At 43.4% G+C, this 26,714-nt stretch overlaps 1 protein-coding gene across 5 annotated transcripts; it reads left to right on the top strand.

The window, feature by feature from the left end:
* Positions 1–1,875: 1,875 nt before the first annotated feature.
* Positions 1,876–25,394, top strand: Ccnt1 (cyclin T1). Of its 5 annotated transcripts, XM_076556719.1 has the most exons (10): positions 1,876–2,152; positions 4,223–4,304; positions 8,729–8,857; positions 11,484–11,544; positions 13,203–13,265; positions 15,411–15,456; positions 17,262–17,425; positions 17,582–17,652; positions 19,475–21,325; positions 21,824–25,394. In XM_076556719.1, exons 1-9 carry the CDS (start codon positions 1,992–1,994, stop codon positions 20,876–20,878), a joined length of 2,181 nt encoding a protein of 726 aa, XP_076412834.1. In that variant the 5' UTR covers positions 1,876–1,991; the 3' UTR covers positions 20,879–21,325; positions 21,824–25,394. The 5 variants fall into 5 exon arrangements, with proteins under 5 accessions (XP_076412834.1, XP_042120581.1, XP_076412837.1 ...); XM_042264647.2 differs by lacking the exons at positions 13,203–13,265; positions 21,824–25,394 and having other exon boundaries at positions 19,475–20,910; XM_076556722.1 differs by lacking the exons at positions 17,262–17,425; positions 21,824–25,394 and having other exon boundaries at positions 1,878–2,152; positions 19,475–19,613.
* Positions 25,395–26,714: the final 1,320 nt, after the last annotated feature.

Below are 26,714 nucleotides of genomic sequence, written 5' to 3'. Positions count from 1 at the left end.
GCAGACTGCGAGGGGTTAATTATCTTGCTTAGGCTGAAAAGCTATTAGAGCTGGAGCTGGGCTCCAATTTAATAGAGGCCTGACCTTAGAAATTTTCCACATGGTGGTGGTGGAACTTTCCACACTGTAGAGGTGGTTCTAGTTCATCTGTTAGCATATCCTAGGATACTTTGTTACTTCTAAACTATTTACGGTTTCTGCACGTGCCTCAGAGCATTTGGGGCAGTCAGAGGACAACTTATCAGAGTCAGTCCTCTCCTTTCATGTACCACGGGGGTGCCAGGGATGGAATTCAGGTTGTCAGCAACCTCTTCTACCTGCTGAGCCATCTGGAGGGGCCGCTCACTCCCATACATACATACATACATACATACATACATACATACATACATACACACAAGTCCCAGAGGACTTCTCAGGTACATATCAGAGCCCCAAATCTTGGAGACAGGCTGCCAATGCCCGCGCCAGTGGCGGGTACCGTGGACTTTGGTAAACAAAGAGTGGGGCCAGTCATAGATCTGTGATTTGAGATAGTGTGAACATCAGAACTGAGCTGAACACAGCGGCAGAAGCCTGGGAACAGGGACACCCTGTAGCGGACAGGAGGGTGAGGCAGACAGCAGCCCCACACAGTGGACCTAGGAGTGGGTCCAGCGCACAAATGATCTCTTGTTCTCCTCTGCTTGATAATCTTTCCCTGAGGTTTGGGTTTCCTAGAACTATTGATCTGGCCGCCACTGGCACCTGGCCCACCCTTGGGACCTGACTGAACGTTTGGAATCTGCACCGGCAAGCATATCGCTTTCCGTGACCAAAGGAGAGCCAGGGAAAAGGCCTCCCCACCTGCGTGAAACTCTATTTAAGTCAGCGTCCTAGAGCCTGACGTCGTGTCGCACACCGTTAATCCCGGCACTCGGGCGAACGCCGCTGGGTTTGTGAGTTCCAGGCCTGCCAAGGCTAAAAAAGCAAAAAGAAAAAGAAAAAATGGGGGGGGGGGAGAGAGAGAGAGAGAGAGAAGAGAGAGAGTGCGCGCCCCATCTCCCAGGATAAACCCCCAAACACATCGTGTCCCTGGGACAACGGAAGCATGAAATTAGCAGCATGAATTCCATTCCTTCCGGTTGGTTATCGGCAGTGAGACGGAGGCAGGGCTGCCCCCCCCGCCTACCGCGGCCAGGCAGGGCTGCCACACACATGCACACACACACACACACGCACACACACACACGCACACACACACACACACACGGAGCTGCTTTTCCAGCGGGCTGCGGGTCTTGACACCGCGGCCAGGCACTTCGGGAGCCTTGGAGCGGCTTGAACGTCTCGATTCGCTGTCTTGTCTTTTCTCGGTTTCCCGAGCGTCTCTGGTTGCCCCGGCCATCGGGCCAGAAAGCCCAGTCTGTGCGGGAGGGTTTCCGAGACGGGTTCTCTGTGTGCAGCCCTGGCTGGCTGTCCTGGATCTCGCTCTGTAGCCCAGGCTGGCCTCGAACTCACAGAGATCCACCTGCCTCCGCCTCCCCGAGCTGGGATTAAAGTCGTGCGCCACCACCGCCCGGCTCTACCACCGGGACCTCCGTTCTCGTTAAAGACCCAGGCAGCCAAGCCGGGTCCGCCCGCCAGGCGACCTCACCCCAGTTATCGCGGGGAAAGGCGAGACCTCACCTCTCTTTAAGACCCACGGCTACGAGCGCCCCCCAGGTCAGACGGACTCGCGCCTGCGCCCTGGCCCCTGGCTGCCTGCGCTCCTGGTCGGCGGACCGGGCTGCTGATGCCGCCTACGGGCCGCCGCAGGGTCCACTCCGGAAGTAGTCGCCGGACGCGCCTGCCTCCCGGGGCGGAAGTGTGTCACCCGCGGGTAGTCGGCGGCTCCGGGCGGAAGTGCGTCAGGTCGCAGTTGTCTGGGCACGGCGGATGTGTGTCGTCGCCGCTTAGGTGACGCTGGGAAGTGCTTGCAGCCCCCGCCGCTGCCTCTGGGTTGGAGCACTATGGAGGGAGAGAGGAAGAACAACAACAAGCGGTGGTATTTCACTCGGGAGCAGCTGGAGAACAGCCCCTCGCGCCGCTTCGGCGTGGACTCCGACAAGGAACTCTCGTACCGCCAGCAGGCGGCCAACCTGCTCCAGGACATGGGGCAACGTCTTAACGTGTATCCTTGCGGCCTGTAGGCCTTTCGGCCTGGGCGCCCGGCCGGCCACGCTTCGGCGTCGGGCCGGGCACGCTGGCGGGGGCCCGAGTCGGTGAGGCGCTGGCGGGGGCTGGACGCCGGGTGGGCAGAGCCCACAATGGCGCTGGCCGAGCCACCGTTCGCGCGAGGGAAGTGAGGCGGAGTCAATTTCCCGCTCGCTCGTCCGCCCGCCCGCCCGCCGGTGCCAGCAGCCCGGCTGGGGATCCGGACCTCTCCCGTCTTTGTGTGTTCGCCGCCCCGCCTCCCCCGGCCCCTCTCCTCTGGATTCTGACCCGGTTTTTTTGTTTTTTAGTGGTTTTCGAGAGGCTCCGCTGAAAGATCTTTCGCTGGGCACGCTGCCTCCCCAAGTGTGTGAGAAAGGGTTTCGGGAAATTCTGTCCCCCGACGGGCTCATGGAGGTGGGCTATAGAATTGGCGCCCCAGCTTTGGTTCCAAACCCATTTCTCCCACTTACGAGCTGTTCATAACCTGTCAAATTCTTGGTTGTTTTTTTTTTTTTCTGTGTCCCATCTCAACGCTTGGGATTCAGATGTGTTCTAGTAACTGTTTCATAGAATTTAAGAGGAAGGGAAGATGTCAGCTTAGGTGTGTAGGGAGATGTAAGTGTGGATATCATGTTTTAAGTAGTTTGCAGAGTTTTAAGTCCGTGTTTCTCAGGGCACTAGAGGTTATTCATTCGTTTTCAAAGTACAAGGGTAAGATAATTTAGTGATCCCCCCCCCCCTTTTTCCCTTCAGAAAATGAAGTCATTTGTGGCAAAACTAATAGTTTTAAAACTCCATTTTCCATATAACTTTCTTTTAGGTGCAGCTTCAGCTTATGTAGCATTTACTTAAGAGTGATGCTGAGGGCTGGGTGTGGTGTCTTATGCCTTTGATCCCAGCATTGGGGAGGTAGAGGCAGGCCAAAGCTACAAAGTGAGATCCTGTCTCAAAAAAAAAAAAAAAGTTCTGACTATAATGTAAGGCCTTCCAAGTAGGTGTTCCCTTCATTGGCCAGTTGTTCGCTATTGAAATCCAGTTTGTTTCCCAAGCATTCAGGCAGTGCACAATTAAACCTCTTAAGTTCCTATATATGTTTTAAGGCACCTTTTTAAAGTGTGCTTAAGCTTGTTGCCAGCATATTGTCACTTCTATACAGACTGTTGCTGAGGTCTGTAGGAATGAGGTATTCTTTTTTTCTGGCTAGAGGTATACCCATACGAATGAAAGACTCTGGATTAGAGGGACGGAGGGAGGAAGGAGTTCATTTTCAGTGGATTACCATCAAATCATTTCAAATGTTTTGTAGTTCAGGAGTTATGGGATATTTCCAGAAAGAAGTAGAACTAAACCTGGCATGGTGGTGCATGCCTTTAATCCCAGAGCTCAGGAGGTGGAGGCAGGCTGATTTCTGAGTTCGATGCCAACCTGGTCTACAGAGTGAGTTTTGGGACAGACAGGGCTACACAGAGAAACACCCCCATACCCACCCATCCACCCACCCCCCCCAAAGAAAAGGAGGAAAGAAAAAAAGTAGAACTGAAAAACTGATCTCTGGCAAGCAAGATGGCCCAGCAGGTCAAGGCACTTGCTACCAAACCCGATGACCTGAGTTCTATCTCCATGACCCATAGGGTGGACAGATAACTGACTCCTGCAAGTTGCACCCTGACCCCACACTCATGCTGTGGCATGCTGCATCACCCTTTCAAACGTAAATGTAATTAAAAAAGAGTTATCCTTAGCTAATGAGTCATCTTTGCAGAAGGCAAGTGACATGACAGGAAAGGTTAAGATACTATGTGGTTTTGTTTATGTTGCATATTGATTTACACCTTGCTGCTTGTTTTGTTTATTCAGTCATTAAGTCTTATGTTATTCATATAAGAACTTGCTAGGTGGGAGACATACTGTCAATTGGCAGTTAATAATTTAGTTAGTGAAGGAAAACAAATCTGCTCTTTGGTTTGAAGAGGTAGCTTGTGTAGGATTATCCACTGTGCTTTGTTCCGTTGGGAAGGGTGATTGAACCTTAACTTGAGAACCTCAGCTCACAACTGACCATCAACACTGCTATAGTGTACATGCACCGCTTCTACATGATTCAGTCTTTTACACAGTTCCATCGATACGTAAGTAGAATTTTGTACGGTGTAATCCTTTGGGGTTTGATTCTAGCTGCCTATTTATGATTGGTTGTTGTTATTGGACTAGGGTTTTATTTTAGAATTTAGGGCTGGTCATTTTAAGATTAAAAAAATTATGATTTAAGCAGGGCGGTGGTGGCACATGCCTTTAATCCCAGCACTCAGAAGGCAGAGGCAGGCAGACCTCTAAGTCCAAGGCCAGCCTGGTCTACAGAGAGAGTTCCAGGACAGCCAGGACTACACAGAGAAACCCTTTCTAAAACAAACAAGCAAACATACAAAAAACCCAAGGTAATAAAGGTTAACTTGAACAGATTGTGTGGATTAGTGGGTCAAATATTCTATTATTTTTTAAAGTCTTTGAGGAAACTGTTTTAGGATTTATTTTAGGATAATGCATCTAAAAACATAGTTTTAGGGCTGGAGAGATAGCTTAGTGGTTAAGAGCACTGTCTGCTCTTCCAGAGGTCCTGAGTTCAGTTCCCAGCATCCACATGGTGCATGGTGGCTCACAACCATCCATAATTCAATCTGGTGCCCTCTTCTGGCCTGTAAGCATTCATGTAGACAGAATACTGTATACATAATAAATAAATAAATAAATAAATAAATAAATAAATAAATAAATAAATATTATTAAAAGGGGGAGGCAGTGGTGGCACACACCTTTAATCCCAGCACTTGGGAGGCAGAGGCAGGCAGATCTCTTGTAAGATCGAGGTCTGCCTGGTCTACAGAGTGAGTTACAGGAAAGGTGCAAAGCTATAAAGAGAAACCCTGTCTCAAAAAACAAAAAAACAAAAACAACAACAACAAAAATCCAAAAACATAGTTTTATTTCTGAGTGTTTGTGTGAGTACCCACAGAGGCTAGATGAAGGCATTGAATTCCCTGGAGCTGGAGTTACAGGCTGCTCTGAGCAACCCTAGGTGGGTGCTGCGAGTCAAAGTACTTACTGATCCGTCTCCAGCCCAGATAAGGCATTTTGAGTTGTTTTGTTTTGATGCTGTAAGAAGAAACTTTGTGAAGCTAAATGTAATTCCTGTAATGTAAGAAGTATTGGCAAAATCAGACTTAGGATCTTTAGTTGAGTGTTGATAATTTTGTGTGATTAGTCAGTCTCCTACCCTTAGTGCCCATACCTTCTTCTTGTTGTTTTTCGAGACAGGGTTTCTCTCTGTAGTTTTGGAGCCTATCTTGGAACTTGCTCTGTAGCCCAGGCTGGCCTCAAACTTCAGAGATCCGCCTGCCTCTGCCTCCTGAGTGCTGGGATTAAAGGCGTGCGCCACCACGCTCGGCCAATATTACCCTCTTATCTTAATACATTAATTTTATAAGTTGGATTTAACTATGATCAATTAAAATTAGATTTGAGAGGGCTTAAAACATCATGGCATTGATGTTAAGCCAGCCCTTGTGGATTTTTTTTTCAATTTTATTGTGTGTGCATGATGTGATTGTGTATGAGTGTAGCTTACATTGGCTGTGGTGCACATATGAGGTCAGAAGACAAGTTTCAGTTCTCTTTTTCCATCATAGGTTTTGGGGAATCAAATTAAGGTTGTGAAGTGTGGACAGTTGCACATTAGGCTGCTGAGCCATCTTGCTAGCTGCTTTGTGAATTTCCATGTATTTATTACAAATATAATAAATTCACATGGTAAAAATTCTAACAATACCGAAACATATAAAGTGAAAACTCTGTGCCCTGTAGAGGTAATCATTGATCAATATTTGATATACAGTATCCTAAGCCTCTTCTGGATTTAAACTAGTATTTATGATTTCTGTTAAAAGATCCTGCCTCAGCTGCGCTGTGGTGGCGCACGCCTTTAATCCTAGCACTCCGGAGGCAGAGCCAGGTGGACCTCTGAGTTTGAGGCCAGCCTGGGCTACAGAGCGATAGATATCCAGGACAGGCACCAAAACTACACAGAGAAACATTGTCTCAACCCCCCCCCCCCAAAAAAAAAAAAAAAGCAACAAAAAATCCTTGGGGCTGTGCATATGCCCCAGTTCAGTGTGTATTTAGCACGTTAGGTTTTGAGTGGGGTCCATAGCACCAAAAGAAAAGAGGCCCCTATTTTATTAGCAGCACATTTGGATATATGTTACCCTTATTTGCTGACTTGTAAGAAATGAAGTGTAGTGATTAAAAGTATGTTTGCTGGGGTCAGACGTGTCTAGATTTGGAGTCCTGATGATCTGCTTACTAGCTATATGGCTTTGTGCAATTTATATTCTAAACTAGTATAAAAATGCCTCTTAAGAGTTAGGTACAACCGGTCGGTGGTGGCGCACGCCTTTAATCCCAGCACTCGGGAGGCAGAGCCAGGCGGATCTCTGAGTTCGAGGCCAGCCTGAGCTACCAAGTGAGCTCCAGGAAAGGCGCAAAGCTACACAGAGAAACCCTGTCTCGAAAAACCAAAAAAAAAAAAAAAAGAGTTAGGTACATGTGCCTGCAAGCCTAGGTATGAGGCTCAGGGTTCTCAATTTGAGGTTAGCATTAGCCAATGTAGTTAGATCTTGTCTTTAATTTAAAAAAAAAAATTTCTGGCCTAATAAGGTGGCTTGTAAGGTAAAGGTGCTTGCTGTCAAGCCTGACAACCTGAGTTTAATCCCTGGAATTTACAGGGAGGAGAGAGTCTGTTGGGATCAAACCTAGGGCTCTACACAATCCAGACGTCACTCGATAGTTGGGCTATACTCCTAGTGCCCTTTTATTTTTGTAGTCCATTCATCTGGTGATGGACATCTAGACTAGTTCCATTTTAGCTTTTTAAGAAGCGAGGAAGGATAAGGAAGGTTGTGCAAGTATCTTGTGGCATGCCAGACTTGAGTGTAGAAAATTGTAACTTAGGAGGCAATAGGGTTCCAAGTAAGTATTACAATGTTTCAGTTGCTGTGTGATCTTGTATGGTTAGTCTCTTCTGATCTTTAGCTACTTGTGTATTGGCTTGCATAATTTTTCCTCCCCTAAATATTTTCTATCTTGTGAGTTTAATACTTTGTAGTTTTTTTGTTTTGTTTTGTTTTTGTTTTTGGCTTTTCAAGGCAGCGTTTTCCTGTATAGCCTTGGCTGTTCTGGAATTTGCTCAGACCAGACTGGCCTTGAATTTAAGAGATCCGCCTGCCTCTGCCTCCCAAGTGCTGGGATTAAAGGCATGGGCCACAACCACCTGGTTTTTTTTTTTTTTTTTTTTTTTTTTTTTTTTTTTTGTGTGTGTGTGTGTGTGTGTGTGTGTTTTGTTGTTTGTTTTTAGACAGTCTTGTGTAGCTCAGGCTGTCTTTGAACTCAGATATACCTGCTTCTGCCTCCTGAGTGCTGGGATTGCAGGAGTGGGCTACCACACTCAACAAAAACATTTTTATTTAGTGTGTGGATTGAATATATTTGTGTGCTTGCCTGTGTGTAGGGGCAGAGACTAGAAGTTGACTTCAAGTCTTCTATCGCTCTCTATTTTTTGAAATAAGGTCTGTTACTGAACCTGGAGCATGTCATTTCTGCTAAACTGGGTGGCCACTTAGCCCCTAGGATCCACTTAGCTGTACCCCTCAGGCGTGGTATGGTAGATATGCTGTATGTTCCCACTTAATCTGTCCCTTCCCATGCTCACACACTGAGGCAACCATCACCAGTGTTTGATTTCAGAACACTTGTATCAGTCCTTTGTCACTGCAGTCACTCCCAATCTACCCCTCAGCCTCTGGCACTAACTTACTTTATCTGGATTTCCATATTCTAAGGATTTTAATTTACCATTAAAAAAAAGAAGAAGAACCTTGGCATAGTGGCTCAGACCTATAATCCCAACATCCAAGAGGCTGAATGAGGCAAAAGGTTCACCAGTTAGAGGCTGCTTGGGCTATATAAATAGTTCCAAATCATCCTGGACTACATAGTGAGATTCCTACCAAAAAAACTAAGGCAAAGCCAGGCGAAGGTGGTGGTGGTGGTGGTGGTGGTGGTGGTGGTGGTGGTGGTGGTGGTGGTGGCGCACGCCTTTAATCCCAGCACTCGGGAGGCAGAGCCAGGCGGATCTCTGTGAGTTCGAGGCCAGCCTGGTCTACAGAGTGAGATCCAGGACAGGCAAACACACACACACAAAACACAGAAACCCTGTCTCAGAAAAAACAAACAACCTCCCCCCCAAAAAAACCCAAAACCCCAAAAATTAAGGCAAGCAAACAGCAAACTTAAAATGATGTGATTTTTCAGTGGAAAACAGCTTATGTCTGCATTCTCCTCACAGATCCTTAGTGTTTGCTGAGTGAGGGACTGCTGTCTGTGATTTGAAAGTCCAGGGCAAGTGTAGATGAGAGACTTGATTGTTTGTGATTTAGCTCTTCTTGGATTATCACTTAGAAGACAATAACACATGTGACTTTTTTTTCTTCTATGAATGAAGTCTATGGCTCCAGCAGCCTTGTTTCTAGCAGCGAAAGTGGAAGAACAGCCAAAAAAACTGGAACATGTCATCAAGGTAGCGCATACTTGCCTCCATCCCCAGGAGTCACTTCCTGATACAAGGAGTGAGGTAGGTCCTTAATTACACTTGTAAAAAGTCATAACTTCATTTTGTAGCTTTGAATTTGGAACTTTTCGGTGTTTAATTTCTGGGTTTTTTTGTTTTTTGTTTTTGTTTTCCCATGGTTCCTTGACTTTCATGTGTGTGCTTATGTTAGTGATGTTAGGCATTGAATCTGGACCTCAGAAAGTGCTAGGCAAACATTCTCTTGTAAAGCCACACCCCCAAAGCTGGGTGTGCTTGCACACGCCTTCAATCTCACTTGCAAGGCAGAGGCAGGTAGATCTGTGCGGTCAACCTAGTCCACATAGTGAGAACCTGTCTCTTAGAAAAGAAAGAAAAAAGCCACACTCCCTATTCCTAGGCTCCCCCCAACCCCCAAGGTGGTTTCTCCGTAGCTCTGGTTATCCTAGAACTCACTGTGTAGACCAGGCTGGCCTCACACTCGGTTCTGAGTGCTGGGAATAAGGTGGGCACCACCACTGTCTGATGTCCTTGGCTTTCTTGAGGGTGACTCTCCTGGTTTTACCCATTTATTGTATTTAATTAAATACATCTGTGTGTATCCATAGAGGTCAGAGGTCTTGGATTGTCCTGAAGCTGGAGGTATATATAGGTGGTAGTAAGCTGACCAGTGTGAGCTCTGGGAATTGAATCCTGACCTCTGCAAGGATTTAGTATATGCTCTAAAACTCCTGAGCCATCTCTCCAGCTCTTCTGCTTTCAGAAGTCAATGATTGGAGATGTTCAGAATTCTAACATTTATAACTGAGATACAATTATGGATTTCTGTTACTAGGTTATTTAAGTCTTTTATGGGTTTGTTAATTATGCTTTATGAAAAAGATATATGGGATTGTATATATATTTTTCCTGTTTTTGAAATTTTCTATATCATTCCAATTTTAATATATGTTGTATTAAAGTGAGCTTTGGTAGCCACTTTTTTCCACTATGATGCAACCTCTGAGAAAGCAACCTAAGGGAAGGAGGGATTCCTTTTGGTTCACCTTGGGAAGGTTTCAGCCTGTGGTTACTTAGCTGTATTACTTTGGGCTCAGGTTGTGAGGCAAAGCAAGTGGCAGATCACAGAGCTCCTCTGGCAGGTAGTGCCAGAGCAACAGTAGAGACAGAAACGATGCTGTCTTTCCGGGCCGTGCTTCTGCGCCCACCTCCTTGTGTCTCCCAGCTCCCGTAATGCCATCAGATTAGGACTGTATCGCCGGATTAGTCCACCGTTGAGGTCAGAGCCGTCAGGATCCAATTACTTCCTAAGAGCTGACAGACCTTACAGTTCATTTGTATTAGTGTGTGTTGTGTCTGTATGCATGCGTGCCAGCCACAGACTGCAGACAACTCTGGCCTAGGTTTCCTCTTTCCACCTTTACTTGGATTCCTGAGAGTGGGCTTGGGTTGCCAGCTGTGCTCGACAACGTCTCTTGCTGAGCACCTAGACCCTTAACACATCAGACTAGGGAGGCATTTCATAGTCACACCGTAACACTTCTTTTCCCTCGCCAAAGCATAGTCACCTAATTCCTTGCCTGAGTATTCAACCCATATGAGGTGGTAATAGGAAGATGTTTTCTCCAGCATACGGAAACTATAGACGGCTAGCTAGCATAGTTTATATCCTTACTTGCTTTGCTAATATAAAGTTTAGGGTGAAGTTGGCGGGGCCGTGGTGGCGCATGCCTTTAATCCCAGCACTGGGGAGGCAGAGCCAGGCAGATCTTTGTGAGTTTGAGGCCAGCCTGGTCTACAGAGTGAGTTCCAGGACAGGCACCAAAACTACACAGAGAAATCTTGTCTTGAAAAACCAAAAAAAAAATTAGTGTGAAGTTAACCGCAATATAGGTCTCTTTTTGTTAAACCCTAAGTATAAAGCTCCATGACAATAAATACAATAAGACAAGTGCAAAAAGGACCCACATTCTTCACCAAAATATCACAAGACCAGTCTCTAGGCCACATACTAAAATTCTTCTCCGAAACCTCTTGAGCCAACAGTTCAAATCATTATCAGCATCATTGTCTTCCATGCTTCTACTAGTATGGCTCATTAAGTATGCTTAAAGTATTCCACTGCTTTCCTAACCCGAAGTAAAGTCTAAATCGCTCCAAAGAAAAACATGGTCAGGCCTATCACAGCAATACCCCAGTCCCTGGTACCAACTTCTATCTTAGTTAGGGTTTCTATTGCTGTGAAGAGACACCATGACCATAGCAACTCTTATAAAGGAAAAACATTTAATTGGGGTAGCTTACATTTTCAGAGGTTCAGTCATTAACATCATGGTGCAACATGGTGGCATGCAGGCAGACATGGTGCTGGAGAAAAAACTGAGTGTCCTACATCTTGGCTTACAGGAAACAGGAAGTGGTGTGTTGCCTACATGTATATTAAGTGCATCACATGTATGTAGTGCCTGTGAAGGCCAGAAGAGGGCATTGGATCCCCTTGAAGTAGAGTTATAGATGGTTGTGAGCAGCCGTGTGGGTGGTGGGACTCAACCTAGGTCTTCTTAACTTTTCAGCCATCTTTGGGTGGCCTCCTCCATCCATACCTTTTATTGTTTTGTTTTCTAAATTGTTTCCCTTTTGTGGAATGTAATTTCTGTTTTCTCTCCCCTAGGCCTACCTACAACAAGTTCAAGACCTGGTGATTTTAGAGAGCATCATTTTGCAGACCCTAGGTAAGTTTATTTTCCTTAAAAGCATGAAAACTTAAGTATGGAATAATGATTTTATGTAAAATTTGTAAACCTGGGAGGAAATCTTTTGAAGGTTTTGGGAAGTGTCTGTTACTGGGTAATAGTGGCTGTCCAGCTTATAGTTTAGCCCTGGTCTGTTTCCACAATGTAGGTGTATGGTGACCCTTGAGACAGCCATTAACTAGGATTTTGTTTTTAATTTTTCTCATTGTAAGATGTATCTATTTGGCAATTTTTAACCTGATAAATAATGACAGAAAATAAAGACTCAAGAGATCCACCTGCCTCTGACTCCTGAGCATGCTGGGATTAAAGGCCTGTGCCATCAGGTCCTCTGTAGACCAGGCTGGCTTTGAACTTTGCCTGCCTCTGCCTCCTGAGTGCTGGGATTAAGTGTGTGCAAGTACAACTGGCTAGGGAAGTAACACCTTTATTAGATAGGACCAAGTCCAGTCTAATTCATAGTCACCAGTTATCCTGTTAGAATCATTTCATCATGTGACTTGTTCATTATGTCTACATGATGTTTTCATTTTAACTTTATTTATTGTGAGACAATGTCTTTGTAGACCAGGCTGGCCCTTGAACTCACTATGTATGTAGATTAGATTGGCCTCAAACTTGCAGATACCCTCAGCCTCTTGAGTGTGCCACTATGCATGGCTGAAATTTTTATTTATGTGCTCAAAGAAATATACTTAGGTTATTTTTATTTTCAATGCACTGACCTTGTTTTGTAATTTTGGTAATGAACTTTTGAAATGGGATAAAACAAGCAGTATACATTAAAAGGGAGCTGATGAAAAGGAACAAAGTTAGGTGAGAGGAAAGAGTTTGAAGATTTTCTAATCCAGCTCTCAGGTGGCAGAGGCCGAGGCAGGATTGCCAAGAGAGTTGCAACTAGCCTCAGCCACAGAGTGGGGTTCTGTCACACTTTGGTTTTCTTTTCAATGTTAAGCTTTAAGGGGCTGGGGGTATAGCTCAGTTGGTAGAATGCTTAATATTCATGAACCCTAGGCTTGATATCTAGGTCCACAGAGCCTCACAAACTAGGTGTGGTAGCACATGCTTGTATTTCCAACATTTGAGAGCTGGAGGCAGGAGGATTAGAAATTCCGAGTGCTTCTCAGCATCATGGTGACTTTGAGACCAGCCTGGATACATGGTACTGTCTCTTCACACTCTGCACTTCCCCAAATGAAAGAGAGAACGCTTTGGAAGGCACCTTTATTTGTATGACTGCTTCCTTCAACCTTGTACTCTATCCTTTCCTTCCTAAAAAGGATTAAAACTGTTTTTAGAATTATTTTATGTGTATGAGTCTTTTGCCTGCACATATGTCTGTGCCACGTGTGTGCCTGATGCCCACAGAGGTCAGAAGAAAGTGTCAGATCTTTTGGAACTGGAGTTGCAGTGAACCACTCTAAACCACACTGAGGCGTCTCTCCAACCACTTGAAAAAAGATCATTGTGTTGTGTTTAGAGGTTTTGTTTCCTCAGTGGTCTTAATTTTAGAGAAAAATGTAAATGAATACTGTGTGTGATTTTTTAGTTCTTGCACAGTACTTTTGGGAGAGAAAAATGAACAGGCAATTAATGATTCAGACAAAAGAAGTGTAAAATGTGTGTTTTTTTTGAAGGGTTTGAACTAACAATTGATCACCCACACACACATGTGGTAAAGTGCACCCAGCTTGTTCGGGGTAAGTAACCCCAACTGTTTTGAATTGTTGAGTTACTTGGGGCTGTGCTTGGCTCTGGGCTAAGGTATGGCACTGCTGCTTTGTCCATACTAAGAGGCCTGCTTGGCTAGAATCAGGCACTTGGTTATGACCTATTGGAAAAAGTGTTTTTAGATGCTCTCTTTCCCACCAGGTTTCTCTATATAACAGTCCTAGCTGTCCTTAAACTCAGTTTGTAGACCAGGCAACCCTCGAACTCACAGATTCACCTGCCCCCTGCCTCCCAGGTGCTGGGATCAAAGACGTGTGCCCCCACCGCCCGCCTTAGAAGCTCTTAATTTAATGAGAATGTGAGGTTAGCATTACTTCTCATTTTGACAGGGATCACCTGGGAGACAAGCCTCTGGGTATTCTCTTTTGTTAGTTGAGATGGGAGGCCCACCCATAGTGACAGACCCATTCCCTGTCTAGTGGAGAAGGGGTGAGTGAGCGGCAGCTGCAGTCATGGCTTATTTCGGACTGGAGGCCTGTGAGCAGCTGCTTGGGCTCTGTAACCCTGACTTCCCCACTGATGCATTGTACTGTGAGCAGAAGAAACCACACAATGCTAGGGTGTTTTATCAGAGCATCAGGAAAAGAAACAAAGTTAACTTCTGTTTAGTTGAGGGTATTTGCCAATGTAGGGGCAGATTTGGAAAAGCCACCAAGTCACATGCATCTAAAGCATTTTTCAGAAATTCTTAGAAGTTGGTGGTCTTGGGCCAGCAAGATGGCTGACTCAGTAGGTAAAATCACTTGCCTCACCAGCTGATGACCTGAATTTGAACCCTGGATCCCACAGTAGTAGGAAAGAACTGACTTCTAAAAGAAGTTGTCTTCTGACTTCCACACATGCTGTGGCATTCCATCCCCTAACACACAGACACAAGCATAGTTTATTTTTTAGAGTGGATGATCTCATTAGTTCATGTCTAGTTAAAGGAAACCCCAATGATACAGAATTTATTTGAACTTATTTTTATGTGTGTGTTTTGCTTGAGTGTGTCTGTGCAGGACATGTGTGACTAGTACCCTTGGAGGCCAGAAGGGGGCATCAGATCTCCTTCGACTGGATTTGTAGATGGTTGTGAGCCTTCATGAAGGTGCTGAGGATCAGGGCCTGGTTCTCTGGAAGAAAGACCAGCTCTTAATAACTGATTGAAAAACTAGTTCTTAAATGATTAATTAATTTTTAAATTTTTTTCATTTTTGAGACACAGTCTCACTATGTAGCCCTGGCTAGACTAGAACTTATTAAGTAGACCAGGCTTGCCTGGAACTCAAGAGTTCTGCCTCGTAAGTGCTAGAATTAAAGGTGTGCACCACCATACCCAGCCCTGTTTATGGTTTTTGTTTGCTTGTTTGTTTTTGCTATAGAATTTGAATCTAGAGCCTTGTGTATGTTAGGCAAGTGCTCTGCCATCCAGTTACATCCCTAATCCTTAAAGATTCCTTTTACTTAAATAGTGTCAATAATATCTGGGGTGCTAGTTGTGGTGACCCACACCCACATTCCTAGTACTTGGGAGGCTGAGGCAGGAAGACTATTCCAAGTTCTAAGCTCCCCTGGGCTGCATAGTGAGACCTCAACAACACAAACAGCAAACAAAAAGGAACATGTTGGGTGGGCATAGAGCTCAGTGGTAGAGCATTTGCTGATATACATGGAGCCCTGGGTTTTATTCTGAGACACAAAGGTCTGGATATCATCGTGCATATAGATGTCTTGTAGAATTTTATATGTCGAGCTGATAATTAACGTGGTTTTCATATTAATATTTCATGAAAATTGAATTTCCAGAAAATTCCCAGTTTCCCCATGTTCTGTACATTGAAAGTTAAGTTTGTTTTTATGTGTTGGGGTGGGAGGTGGGGATGGTTTTGGAAATCAGTAGTAGAGCATGTGCTCAGCCTGCAAAAGGCCTAGGTTCAATTGCAGCATCCCGTTTCACTCTTCTCAAAATCCTTGATCTGCTTCCTTGGGTAGAATTTATACACACGTACTCAGGCATTATCTCTGCCTAGTTTATCACTGTTTGTAGTACCTTACAGATAATATGTGTTTTTTGCTAAGTGTCTGTCGAGAAGAATGGAACTAACAACTTCTTTTTCTTTTGTTTTTGTTAGCAAGCAAGGACTTAGCACAGACGTCTTACTTCATGGCAACCAACAGGTTTATATTTTTATTTATATCTTCTGTTTTTGGGTTTGGAATTTGGTCGGGCTGGACTTGTCACCTTTTGATGGGTATATAGGATCAGTTAGTAAACTAGAGCCAAAGACCATGGACATAAACTTTGATCTAATGATTATAGACAATGCTCTGGAAAATGTGGATTTTTCTGCAGACTCTTTGTACCTTGCATTTACATTAAACCTTTTAATTTCCTAGGGTTTTGTAATTATTTAGCCTATCCAATTCTGTGTACTAACTTTGCTATAAAATGTTCAAGAGCATAATTCTGAAAATTCATGTAATTTAAGGGGTTGTTGATTTTCTTCTCTGCCCAAGCAATGAGCACTTAGTTTGTAAGGATTTGCAATATATTTTTCTTTTAGAAAAAGTTATTAGTGTATAACTTGTTCTGCTAAGTGACTTGCTTGTTCTCATGTCTGATTTCCCATATTGTTTGTCCAGAGAAACTAATGACCTCAGTCATCAGTGTAAGAGTTTTAGTTTTAGTAAGTGGATAAAGAGCACTGTGGATGTAATTTAATTCCTAGAGTGCTGGCCTAGTGTGCACCAGTTCCTGAATTAAATTTTCAGCACTACATACATTGAGTATGGTGACCCATGTCTGTGACCCCCCAGCACTCAGGGCCCAGAGGCAGGAGAATCTTTAGTTCATGGTCATCCTCTGGACTAGAGCAGGTTCAAGGCCATTTTGTGCTGTGTGAGACCCCTTGTTATAAACACAGACAGACAGGCACATACAAGCGAGAGGGAGGAGAAACATTTCTGAACTAGGAGTCAGGTTCTGTCTGTACTTCTCAGCAGCTGGGAGATAGGATTGCTGTGAGTTTGAGGGCAGCCAAGGAATGAGCCCCTGTCTAAAAACCAAATGACATCTTCTGGGGAAAAAATTATCACGTATATTTATACTTGAACAATTGTTTTTTTTTTTATTGTATTTTTTTTTTTTGATTTTTTGAGACAGGGTCTCATGGCCAGGCTAGCCTTGAACTGTGACCTCCCATGTGTTGGGATTTTAGGCATCTGCTCCTGTGTTGGCTTTGGTTTTTGAGGGGTTCCCCCCCACCCGTTTTTATTTTTTTTTGTGTGTGTGTGTGGCTTTTTTTTTTTTTTTTTTTTTAATTTTTTTGGTTTGTGACAGGGTCACAGTAATCTTGAAGTGTACTTGTAGACCAGGTTGGCCTCAAACTCACAGGGATCTGCCAGCCTCTGCCTCCCAATTGCTGGGATCAAAGGCGTACGCCACCATAGTTGGCTATCTAGTTCTTTTTCTTTTTTTGTTTTTTGTTTTCTGTTCACCAATCAGTGCATAGATTGTGTGGTAATGGGAAATTTAGAAATGTTGTTAACCTGAGCAGTATTTTTATAGAAAATCACACTGAGGGGCTGAAGAGATGAGTCAGAGGGTCAGAGCGGCACATACAGCCCTTCCAGAGGACCTGAGTGCCATCCCCAGCGTCCATTGTTGGGGGGGAGGTACACCACGACCCGTAATTCTAGTTCCAGGAGGTTTGACACCTCCAGCCTCCCTGGACACCTTCACTCGTGTGCATGTCCCCCCCAACAGACACGTACACATGACTGAAATGAAATCTTTTAAAGAAAGGAAAGAAGAAAATTGATGAGTACTGAATCAGCACAGGATGTTTCTTGTCCTTCTCACTCTCCTGTGGTTTTTGTTTTTTGGTTTTTTTGTTTTTGGTTTTTTAATAATGGAGAGTTTTAGTCTAGGGTTGAGAACCGAGGGCTCATGACACTCTCTGTTTCCTTCCCTTTGATGTCAGCCTGCATTTGACCACATTTAGCCTGCAGTACACACCTCCTGTGGTGGCCTGTGTCTGCATCCATCTGGCTTGCAAGTGGTCCAACTGGGAGATCCCAGTCTCAACTGACGGGAAGCACTGGTGGGAGTATGTTGACGCCACTGTGACCTTGGAACTTTTAGATGGTAAGTTTTAGTGTAAGGGACCTGGAACCGCTGCTTGCTTTGTCACATGTCTGGCCAAATGTGACTAGATTCCAATGAAAACAGTGAGTTAGCTGAGGTGGTTCTTGTTTCGTTACCTTCTTGTCTCTGAACATTTCTCGAATGTTTCCTTTGTAGAATTGACACATGAATTTCTGCAGATTCTGGAGAAAACTCCAAGCAGGCTGAAACGCATTAGAAACTGGAGGGTAAGAATTACTGCTGACAAACTCATTCTTTCCTTTAGCTTTGCCAGTGAATATACCATAATTGGATATGTGCCCTAGGTTTGGAATTTCCCTTTTCTTACTTAACAGTAATTGTGATTCAGTAACATGGATACTAGCTAAGATGTCAGTCTGTAGGGGACTTTGCTTTGGGTCCTGTATAAATTGTGCAAATTGCCTTTTGCACAATTGCTTGGTCAGTGACATTGGCTGAGTGTTTTATTTATTTGGTTTGTTTGCACACATGTATTCACATGTAGGTGCACATGCCTGTGAGCATACATATGGAAGCTGGAGGTTCATTCCTGTGTTTTCCCCTCTTGCTCTCCATTATTTTTGAGACATGGTCTGTCTAACTGAACTTGGAGCTCACTGTTTGAGCTAGACTGGCCTGAACTCCAGGGATCAGCCTGTGTCTGCCTGCCTGTCTCTCTCTACCCACCTCACTCTGGAGTCCCGGGTACATGCTTTTCCGTGCCAGGGCTCTGAGCGCAGACCCTTAGGCTTATAAGGCAAGCACGTCACCCCAGAGCCATCTCCCCAGCTCCAGTTGTATTTTCTGTATAGTGGTGACTTCTGGGAGAGGAGAAAGGTATGTTTGTAATTACAAGGGTTGATTGTAATTTTATCTTAAAATTAGCCACTTTGAAAATGTTTTATTATTCTCTTCTAATTCTGTCTCCCTTCCTTCCTTTTAAAAAGATTTATCATTACATTTGTGCATGGTTGTGCATGCCTTTAACCCCAACATTTAGGAGACAGATCTCTGTGAGCTTGAAATCAGCTGGGGCTACATAGTAAGACTGTGGTGGTGGGGGTTTATTGTATTTTGTGTATGCGTGCTTGCCTGCATTTATGTGCATGCAGTGCCTTGGAGGCCAGAAGAGGGTGTCACATCCCCTGGAACTGGAGTTACAAGTGGTTGTGAGCTGCTGAGAACTGAATCTAGATCTTCTGTAAGAGCAGAAGAACTGCTGAGCCATCTCTTCAGCCCTAGGATTTTCTTTCTATATGGGTTGCAGTCTAAAGTTCTCTAAATGCAGATATTTTTAGTCTTATGAATAATAGTCATTCCTTTTCCCCACAGCATCAGATAGATAGATGAACTTGGGGTACGACTCAGTGGTAGGATCCAAGTACTTAGCATGCATAAGGCCCTGCACTCAATCACCAGCACTCAAAAAGAAAGAAAAAAGAATAACGCCTCCCTCAACCCCTTTTGGAGACAAGGTCTTATGTCCCTGCAGTTGTCCCTGAGCCTTGCTGTTAGTAGAGGCTGGCCTTGAACTCCCGATCCTCCTGCCTCTACCTTCTAGCTGCTGGGATTGCAAACATGTGCCACTATACATGGAAATTCCCTAAGTCTAGGGAATTAGAGATCAATGTTTGTCTCTAGAAGCTTAGGGTTAGAAGTAGACTTAAGAGCATGTGCTTAATCTTTAATTTTCATATAAAACCTCAACAAATTTTCTAGAGTTTATTTAAAGGCTAACTACAGTCATAGTTACACTGAATGCTTAAGAATGGCTTTTTTCTGGGTGTGATGATGGTGCATGACTTTAAGTCCTTAGGATCAGACAGGTGGATCTCGTGAGTTAGAGAGTTGCCTGGCCTGTCTATTATAGGGAGTTTCAGCTCAACCAGGGCTACACAGAGAGATTCTGTCTCTAAATAAAAACAAGAAACCCCACTCCAATACATTATAAAGCAAAAAAAAAAAAAAAAAAAAAGGTTCTTAATTGATGTTTCAGTATACTTCTACTTAGTGGATTGCCTGGAATGAATAGATTTTGTTTCATTTTAGGCATACCAGGCGGCTATGAAAACTAAACCAGATGACCGAGGAGCAGATGAAAACACATCGGAACAGACAATCCTCAATATGATTTCTCAGACCTCCTCAGATACAACTATTGCAGGCTTAATGAGCATGTCGACTACTTCTACTACAAGTGCAGTGCCTTCCCTTCCTGTCTCTGAAGAGTCGTCAGGCAGTCTGTCTAATGTGGATATGCTGCCAGGCGAGCGATGGCTGTCTGCCCAACCTCCTTTTAAACTCGAATCTTCTCAGGGTCATCGGACTAGTGAGAATTTAGCACTTATTGGAGTTGATCATTCCTTGCAACATGATGGCTCGAATGCATTTGTTTCCCAGAAGCAGACTAGTAAGAGCGTGCCATCAGCTAAAGTTTCACTTAAAGAATACCGTGCAAAGCACGCTGAGGAGTTGGCTGCTCAGAAGAGGCAGCTGGAGAATATGGAGGCCAACGTGAAGTCACAGTATGCATATGCCGCCCAGAATCTCCTGTCACACCATGACAGCCATTCTTCGGTCATCCTGAAGATGCCCATTGAGGGCTCAGAAAACCCTGAACGTCCTTTTCTGGAAAAGGCTGACAAATCAGCTCTGAAAATGAGACTCCCGGTGGCTAGTGGAGACAAAGCAGCCTCCTCCAAACCAGAGGAGGTAAAGATGCGCATCAAAGTCCACTCTGCAGCTGATAAGCACAATGCCGCAGAAGACAGTATCACCAAGAGCCGGGAACACAAAGAAAAGCACAAGGCTCACCCGTCCAATCACCACCACCATCACAATCACCATTCACACAAGCACGCTCACTTACAGCTGCCTGTTGGTACTGTGAACAAACGTCCAGGTGATCCAAAACATAGCAGCCAGACCAGCACCTTAGCACACAAATCCTACAGCTTGTCTAGTACTTTGTCTTCTTCGAGCTCTACTCGTAAAAGGGGTCCCCCGGAAGAGACGGGGGCAGCAGTGTTTGATCATCCAGCCAAGATTGCCAAGAGTACTAAATCCTCTTCCTTGAATTTCCCCTTCCCTCCTCTTCCTCCAATGACCCAGTTGCCTGGGCACAGCTCAGACACAAGTGGCCTGCCCTTCTCACAGCCTAGCTGTAAAACTCGAGTTCCTCATATGAAACTGGACAAAGGCCCTCCTGGGGCTAACGGTCACAACACAGCTCAGTCAATAGACTATCAAGACACTGTGAATATGCTCCACTCCCTGCTCAGTGCCCAAGGTGTTCAGCCCACTCAGCCCCCTGCATTTGAGTTTGTTCATTCTTACGGGGAATATATGAATCCACGAGCTGGTGGGATCTCCAGATCTGGCAATACAGACAAACCTCGACCACCACCCCTACCATCAGAACCGCCCCCGCCACTTCCCCCTCTTCCTAAGTGAGAACAACATGAGGCGAAAACTTAAAAAACAAACACCTTTTGTTTTTGGGTTTTGTTTGTTTTTGTTTTGACTACTGATACTGGACTACGAAAATTACATCCCTTATGAAATATGTCACCCTTGGACTAAGGAATAAATTGATATTGAGACAGGTGGGAGGGTGGTGGAGGGCCTCAGTTATTATATCTGCTGCCTCATACATCTATTTTCTTATAGTTTGTACTGGTATCAGAGAGGTAGGATTATGTTGAAGCTGTGAAGGATTAAGAACACTCTGTTCTTGGCCTCTCCTCATCCTGATGAGGTTGATTGGAGTAGTTATCTTCCCTCTTCTTGCCGGAACTGAAACATGGGGGGTAATCAAGCAATTGTGTTTAACGTATCAGAAGAGAGGAAGTATTTAAACGTCAGATCTTTAAGAGACTTTTAAAAAGTAATTTAAAGAAAGTAAGTTATCTGTTTAGTTTTTTTATATAATCGGGAAGGGGAAGGGATTTTGCTGTGTGTATGAGGTACATAGCAATGACTGGGGGTGGGGAGGAGGGTGGGAGTGTGCAGGGTGGGTGGGAGGGTAGGCTTTGGCCAAGAGTGAAATAGGCTCAGGCCACTTGAAGTATTGAGACCTTTAAAGTGTGTGTGTGTGTGTGTGTGTGTGTGTGTGTGTGTGTGTGTGTGTGTGTGTGTTTTTAAAAATCATGTTACCTTTTTCTTCCCACTCTTAACCATTTTCACATCCCAACATTCTACTAGAGAGCATAGTTGGCCTGAAAACATGAAGAGGCATGTATTGATATTGTAAATCATCCCCATACTGCAGCACATGTTTATGTTGTAATTGAGTAGTGGCCCTCTAGTTTGTAGTTGGGACAGATGTAGCCAATGACCTGACTCTCTAGCACTATTATGAAAACTTCCCTTTTACCCCTTTTTGTGTTTTCAATGCAGATGGAGGTGGGATTGAGGAAGAAACTTATAGAGCAAGGCCGGCTTCTGCCCTACAGAATTGGGCCTTTTCAGGTTGGGCTTTGGGAAAGCTCAGGTCTCTGAAGGGAAGAAGGGTGTGCTTCACATGTCCTGCCTGTCGGGGACCAGACCATATGTGGTGATAGGTTTGGGAGAAGCCATTGAGTTACGATACTAAAGACAATGAAATTGTGATTTGGGATTCTAAGACTTTGCATTTTAAGTTACATTATGAATGTAATTCTTGCTTTTTATCTGTATATCTAATGGGAAACAACTGCATACTTGTGATCGCAGCCTGTATGACTTCAGAGACGATGGGACTTTAACAGCACTGGTGTAATGAGTGAGCAAGCCTGGCCAACAGACACTTGTGTTTAGATTGTTTCTTTTGGGTGGCTTTTGAGGCTAGACAGAGATTCTTAAGAGTCCTGTTTTTTAAAAAAAAGTGGATCAGGAATGCTGTTATGGGGCTTGATTATTCCAGATATTAGGGAATATTTTTGATGAAGGAAACCTTTGAAGAGATAATGGCTAGAAAAAAAAAAATTCAAAGCCAAGCTATCTAACTGAAAATGCTACCTAGCCACAGATCATTGCTATTCTTTGGTTCATTGCTTGAAAAAAAAATACATATATATATAGATATATGCACACACATGCATATGTGTGTGTACATTTTTTTGCTATGGAAAAGATGGTGCTATGAGAATAATTTGTCTCTTGTTTTAATTAGTGAAGCTTTTGTCATGCCAAGTAGTCTTTAGGGAGAGGTCAGATTCTTTTCATTCAAAGTCATAGGGAAACAGAAGTTGTACGGGTGCTGCTTGCCAAGAACAGACTAGGAAAACACTGAGGCAGTTACTATTGATGTAATGGCCTAGTAGAGGAGAATGTATAGGAAGAATATATCTTAGGGTGACTTTGTGGTTATTAATCTGCATGTTTGAATTGTCCGGAGTGCCTGCCTTTGCTGTGTAAAACAAGGAGCTCCTTGCTCATCTATAAGCCAGTGATATTTCTTGGTATGCAACTTTTCAAGTGACATTTTCTTTCTTCTTGGTATTTCCTGTGTTGTGCAAGATAGATGTGTCATCATGATTACTAAATTTAGGCTTGGTATTTATTTAGACTTTGTTTCCCATCCTGTCCTTCTCAAAAGGGAATGTGCCATTTAGTTTGCATCTGTATCTGTGAGATCGACAATAATTGATTTGGGGAAATGTTCTGGCTTTTAATTACTCTCATTAATGTCACATATTTTCTAATCACATGCACCCCCTTACCACAAAGGCTGTCATATTTGCTGTTGTAGCAGTTCTTCATGGTAATACTGTAGTTAAATTTCTTAGGACTCTGTCAGTAGTGAACTAGAAAAAAAGTGCTTACTAGAGTCTAAAGAGCTATTTGATGCTGTAGTCTGGTCTTTCTACTGTAGATCAACACTGAATTTGGTTACTTTATAGACTTTTCTTGTATTATTTCCTTCTGGTTTTGTCTCCAGATAGCTACAGTGTCTGTTTTTAGGTCTGTGCATAGTTTCTGAACCTGCTTGTGGGCTCTGCATGAACTGCTGCATTGTTTTTGGGTTAGCAGATATACCTGCCAGCTAGCATGCATATTGTGCAGTTTCTGTATAAATAAGGCTTCTCAGCCATGTGTGTGTCTCCCACCTTCAGACCTTCAAAGGTTGAGAAGTAGTATTTGTCTCTCTAAAGTCAGCCTTGTAAACTGGCTCTTTGTGTTTTCTTTTGATCTAAACTGTCAAGAAGTGACAGTGGTAAGCAGGCTTGGAGCCTCAACTTCTGTAAATCTCACGCCTAGAATTTGCTTGACTCTATGTTGGCAGAAATAAATACCTGTGGATTGTCTTTAGGGCTTTTAATCATACCTGTGTTGTTGGCTAAACTCTGGTGAATCATTAACCTAAAACCAGTGTGGTCTTCTGAAGTATCCAGTTATGCCTTTGGGTTTAGAAAAATACCTAAATACTAGTCTACTTTTCTCATTCATGAATCATTGTGTTTTTGTATCTGAGACTCTCAGCAACCTTTCCTTCTCGTAAGTGATTTTAGTGTCTTGGTTTAGTGTATCCCACATATTTCTATAGTTAGTTAGGTTCTCCGGCAATGATAGAAAAACCGAATTCTCCAATTGCAAACAGCAGTAGATTTGAGTATTGAAACAAAATCATGGTAACATCACTGCTGGGTTTCCTGAAGCCTTTGCAACCTAATTCCTCATTACCTCTCACACCTTGCTTCTAGACAAAGGCAATTGGAGGGGTCCTGTCTATCCTAGTATGGTTGGAATCTACATATATGCGTTTCCATTATTTTGGGAACTGATTATTTTTTAAAGATTTTTTTCTTTTGTTGATGAGTTATTTTGATACTCATGCTAGGAAAAGTGAGAAATTAAGACATCTTGAGATTGGAATGCCTATTTTATTTTATTCTCCTTAGTTTGGGAGAATTTAAGCAGTCTATGCAACCCATCAGTTAGTGAGAAATAGCTTTCCACCATCCCCCACTGAGCTTTCAACGACTCATACCTCCCCAAATGTCTTGGTGTTGATTGAGTATTGGATCTTGATGGTTTAGGAAGCATTCTTTTTGCACCAAGCTGTCATTTATTTCTTATTCCTCAGTGGATGTAAGTTTGAAAGAAGAATGGTACTGTAATCTTACTTGATGGAGTAGTCTAAATTCAGAATTGTTTTCTAAGTGGGTAAGCTCTCCGTTTTAATATAGCTAAAGTTTTTTTATATGAACTTGGCAATGGAAGGAGAGGGAAAAGAATGTTTAATAAAAATCAGTGTCTGCTCTTTCTCTTTATGAGTGAGTACTCCTGGTTACATGAGGAGAAACTCATGGGTTTTGTGTTGCCATGCCAATTGTGGAGAGGGATGCTTGACAGCATGTTAATTGAAGCCAGAGCAAGTATGTCTCCCATCAGGTGATGTGGAAATGCCAGTGGAAGCAGAGGAAGTGATGAGCTGATGACCACAGTAAAATCACATAGAAAATAGAAGTGCTGTCTGGCCTAAGAACTCAAAGAAAACAGTTACTGCAGGTGTAACTTAGGGTTCTGAACTGAAACTGATCTGTATGATCTTACTTTCCACACATAAAACTGTCCATTTTCTTATCAGACCAAAGAACGAAAAGAAAAAATAAAATGAAAAACAAAGTAACACACTTTACCAGTTTATGTCACTCAGGTACAATTTTGTGGTTTTTTGTTGTTTTGTTTTTTGTCTGATTTTTGTACTGCTCAGCATATTATTCTGCTGTTGCCTCTGTCCTCCGTGGGGCACCTCAGTTTTGGGTGCTACTCCTGGGATCTCTACTGCTGTTAGGTGAATGATGATAGGATGTAAGTGACCATTATCATAAGGGCTCTTTGTAAAAAACTTTAAAAACTCAAAAAAATTTTCAAGAAGGATATTGTATACATTTTATAGTCTGGCTCTCAGTTTGATATCTTGCTGTCAAGTATGTTTCTCAATCTGTATTTATCCATCCCATCAATAAACGTTAATGATAATAAACTCCTGATTGTTGTTCGTATGTTCCATGTCCTTAAATTAGTCTTTGACTTAGTTTGTTGAATCATTACCACTTTGGTATTAAGTTCCTATCACACAGTATCCTATGGACATTGAGTCCTTTGGGAGATCTGAGATTTAACTACAACAATGAACCTGGTAGTTGTGGTCCGAGGGGAAAACTGTTTATACTGTTGCATGAGTACCTGGAAGAGTAAAAAAGTTACAGCTTTGCTGATTTACCCATCAGTTAGTGAGAAATAGCTTTCCACCATCCCCCACTGAGCCCTCAAAGGGCATCCTTTTGCTACACCCAAGATCTTGAGTGCTGAGCTAGATTACTGGCATGTACCACCACACCTGGTAGAATTACATTCTGAAGAAGAAAAGTTAAATTTCTGGATAATGTGGAAAAACTGAACACTATATAAGGTAGCTCTTACAAGTTACACACTTAGAGGAAAAGAACTGTGAACAAGTATGTCCAACTTGAGGATTACCAGTAGTTGAAGATCTTTACAAGGGGGCTGATGAGATGGCCCTGTGGGAAAGGCACTCAGTGCCAAGCCTCACAATCCCTGGGATCCACATGGTAGGAGAAAACTGACTCCCACTGGTTACCCTTTAACGTCCCCTCCCCAAATAAATATAATAAAGAGTAAGAGGAAAAGGACATTTACAAATGATTTATTATTTTTATTTCATGTACATTGGTGTTTTACCTGCATTTATGTGTGCGTGAGGGCGTCAGATCTCCTGAAACTGGAGTTACAGATGGTTTTCACATTTATTTGGTTGCAGATTCTCTCAAAAGATTCTCTCTTTACGATCGATCACTCCAATTACATCTGCTCTTTGGTTCATGGCTAGACCTTCTTTAAATGAATCTGACAGCAGATACAGAAGGATACAGAACAAACGGAATAAACTAAAACAAAGAATGTCTGGAGAGTTGGATTTCTATAGGAGGTGTGGTTGGAATCTTTAAAGGAGCATGGAAACGGACTAGCCTGCCATTTATATAATACACTACAGAGGATTTTAGAGAAGCAGAGTACAGAGTTCATAAGAAGCATGGTCTACACCAGAACTCATTTTGATTTTCAGTCAGCTTATCCATAAAACGGAGAAAATAATTTCTACCTCTTAGGGCTGCTCTAAAAAAAAATGAATTAGTGCATAGGATTCTCGAGACAGCCAAAAAAATGTTCCAGTGTTGTACATGAAATGACCAGAAAATGATTTGAACTGCACACAATAGAAAACTAATAAAGCCTTTTCATGTATCAACAGGGTCAGCCTCTGTCCCAAGTTCTACCTGCT

This window comes from Peromyscus maniculatus, chromosome 20 (genome assembly GCF_049852395.1).
Source record: "Peromyscus maniculatus bairdii isolate BWxNUB_F1_BW_parent chromosome 20, HU_Pman_BW_mat_3.1, whole genome shotgun sequence".
NCBI lineage: Eukaryota > Metazoa > Chordata > Mammalia > Rodentia > Cricetidae > Peromyscus > Peromyscus maniculatus.
This window is presented reverse-complemented; position numbering and strand designations above follow the sequence as displayed.